Raw genomic sequence first — 3,341 nt, forward strand, 5'->3', positions numbered from 1 at the left:
CTACTTCCGTAGTGATACTGCCTCAGAAACCCAAGGAGGGGTCACTATGAGTCGGGGCCGACTCGATGGCACATAACAACAACAACAACAGCCATCAAGTCAATTCCAACTCGTAGTGATCCCCATTGGATTGCCAAGGCTGTAAATCTTTATGGAAGTAGATTACTTCTTCTGCCTTCCATGGAGCAGCTGATGGATTTGTACCTTCTGGCTGGCAGCCAGTTCCCTTACCCACTGCACCACCAGAGCTCCTTAAATATATAAAACAAAGGTAGTCTATGAGTAGCCTATGGAAATCCAAATATTTAATTAGAGAGAATTCCTTTCCTGAGGATGCCAGATAATGGGGACTTGCTTCATTTTGAACCCTTGAGTTGATTCTTATACTCTGATTCTGATGCCTTCCATTCATCAAGCTGTAGACTTTTCTTCTGGAACAACCAATAGGCACTCAATGATGAATAAAATAATTTAAAAATTGAAATTGAGTGGGAAAAATCTGTCAACGCTTCTCAGTGTATTTCATGCAGCCTCATGTGAGTGCCTTTGACTTTTCAGGAAATGCTGGATATCATGAAAGCCATATACGACATGATGGGAAAATGTACATATCCTGTCCTCAAAGAAGATGCACCCAGACAACACGTGGAGACATTCTTCCAGGTAGGAACGAAGAGAGAAGTCAGGGAGGGAGTGAAATGAAGAGCAAATTCCCTGATGCTTACAAAAAATGATTCTCCAAAGAATATAAAGAAAATAATTTTCTTATTGTAAGGGTCAAAGATTAAAATATTTACCATCTTACTGATTTACTACTTTCTGAGCACTCACTATAGCCTAGACAGAACACTATCCAGCAGGACACATTGCATTTCACATATTAGGTTTTACATTGAGTTCTCCTAAAAACCCTACAAAATTATAAATCCTCATTTAGTTCCATTTTGCAGAGGAAGAAGACAATATTCTGAAAGTCTCAATATATTACCTGAGGTTTACAGCTAGAAGGCAGGACAGCCTCAAAGGAGCCATCCATGTCATTATCTCTAAGAGATGATTAGCCTGTGCTATGAAGCAATTCCTCCCCACAAAACAAGGCCAGCACCCAGGCTTTCTTTACATCGGCTTGCACTCCTTTGTTTCAGGTGTGAGGGTATCAAGGTACAAGTCTGAGTAAAATTTTACTTTTCTTCCTCAACAGAAAATGGACAAAAATAAAGATGGGGTGGTTACCATAGATGAGTTCATCGAAAGCTGCCAAAAAGTAAGTAGGATAGTGAAGGAACTCACCCTTTGCTTTCCTGACAGCTAGAGGACTCGGTAGTGTGTAAGTCAGCTCTGTCTCCAAACACAGAATGAACGTTACACCACCCTGCACCACGCCCAAGAGTGCTGCATCCTTGAGTCCATTTGGCAACCGTGTATTCCCAGTGCCTGCCAACCTAGGGGTCTCGTCTTCCAGCAGTGTATTGGACTATATTCTGGTGGGATGCATAGTTTCACTGGCTAATTTTTGGAGATACATCTCCAGGCTTTTCTTTCCTAATCTCTGTAAGCTCTGCTGGAGCCAGTCCACCATGTGTGAACCTTCTGGTATTTGACATAGTGGTGGCATAGCTTCCAGCAACACAGCAACATGAAAGCCACCACAATATGTCAATCTGACCTGAGTGCTATCATCGGTGCTCAGAGGGGTCTAGCAAAATATGAAGGTCCTACTCCCAGGCTTACCATTTATGCACAGCTGAGAGCTACTTGCCAGTGTGAAAACAAGCACTCATTCATAGACTGCATCAGCCAACATTTAGTTTCTACTCTGAGGCAGGCAATGCATGTAGAAGTTGCACATACCACTCTTCTTCCTCAAATCCTTTAGATAGTATTCACTGCTGCAGATAAAGCATGATACTTGTTCTTTTCCCAGAGTTAGCATATGACATGTATATTATCTGTATCTCCACAGGATTAGAAATCAAGAGAAATCTCAGTATTTTTAGTGCATGTGGACAAGAAATGACTTTTTGGCTGAATCCAATAGTGGCCTTCAGTAGCAAAGAATAGAGTGGAAAATTCTCTTATTCTCTTAGAGGAGAAATACAGGAGGTTTGCCCATCAAGGGGTGGGAGACAGTATTAGCTTATGAAGAATTATTTGATTTGACATGTAATTATTTAACCATGGGACAAGTTTGTTGGTGGTTCAACCTTCCTGATGCTCGCCTCAGTTTCTCAATTCATATTTCCCTATGGTGGTCTTTGGATAATTAACTGGGTGACATTAACCTCCTTACTGGCAATATTATTATTGTTTTCCAGCAGCAAAAGTCATTATTAGTTTGCCATCACTGACCGACTATAAACTACCAGGTGCCATTCATTCACATACAACTGCCAAGTACCTCTATAAGGCCCCATCTCTGTCCCCTTAAGTCTTTTCTAAGGAATAAACCAAGCTGGATAGCCAATGAGCAACTTGTTGGCTACTCCCAACAAATCCCTTTCCCAACATAAAGAAACCACTCATTTTCAAAAGACCCCATTACACCTAACAACAACAAAGTTTCCTCCAAAGGAAGTCTGGGCAATCTACTTCCACAGTGATGTTGCTGTTGTTGTTATGTGCCGTCGAGTCGGCCCCAACTCATAGCGACCCCTCCTTGGGTGTCCGAGGCAGTATCACTACAGAAGTAGGATTGCTCAACCTTCCTTCCGAGGAGTGGCTGGTGGGTTTGAACTGCCAGCCGTCTGGTTAGCAGTCAAGTGCTTTAGCCACTATGCTACCAGAGCTTCTCCCACAGTGATACTGCCTTAGAAACCCAAGGAGGGGTTGCTATGGGTCAGGGCCGACTTGAGGGCAGTGTGTTTTGGTTTTTCATTTTTTTTTGAAGACACGGAAAGAAAGGGGTGATTACAGCAAACATGTTCCTTCTCTCAAAGCCATCACCTTTCCTCCCTGCCCCAAGCTCCAATCCTCATGAAATTTGCTCAGAGCTGACACAAAGACCATTTCCTTCGGTTTTTTTTTATAATAAAAATAAAAAGTAAATTAAAAAAAACCTAATTTGGTCTCTGATCTACCTGGAAGGCCAGTGCTGGCATTTGCTCCCTCTAGTGTCCATTCTGGCATCATGATTTCAGAAATATTCTTTACTATCGCCAAGCCTCTGGTAGCATAGTGGCTAAGGCACTTGACTGCTAACCAGAAGGCTGGCAGTTCAAACCCACCAGCCACTCCTCGGAAGGGAGGTTGGGCAATCCTACTTCCGTAGTGATACTGCCTCGGAAACCCAAGGAGGGGTCGCTATGAGTCGGGTCCGACTCGACGGCACATAACAACAACAA

The 3,341-nt window shown here is 42.9% G+C and overlaps 1 protein-coding gene across 1 annotated transcript in view; it reads left to right on the forward strand.

Annotated features, from left to right (window-relative positions):
* KCNIP4 (potassium voltage-gated channel interacting protein 4) overlaps nt 1–3,341 on the forward strand; it is a 239,293-nt gene that overhangs the window by 235,484 nt on the left and 468 nt on the right. The window contains exons 6-7 of the mRNA XM_007953764.2: nt 559–663; nt 1,202–1,264. Coding sequence (XP_007951955.1) covers nt 559–663; nt 1,202–1,264 — 168 coding nt within the window. The remainder of the gene's footprint in view (nt 1–558; nt 664–1,201; nt 1,265–3,341) is intronic.

The sequence above is a fragment of the Orycteropus afer genome, unplaced genomic scaffold, assembly GCF_000298275.1.
Source record: "Orycteropus afer afer isolate SDZICR_OR568_19922 unplaced genomic scaffold, OryAfe1.0 scaffold00411, whole genome shotgun sequence".
Taxonomy (NCBI): Eukaryota; Metazoa; Chordata; class Mammalia; order Tubulidentata; family Orycteropodidae; genus Orycteropus; species Orycteropus afer.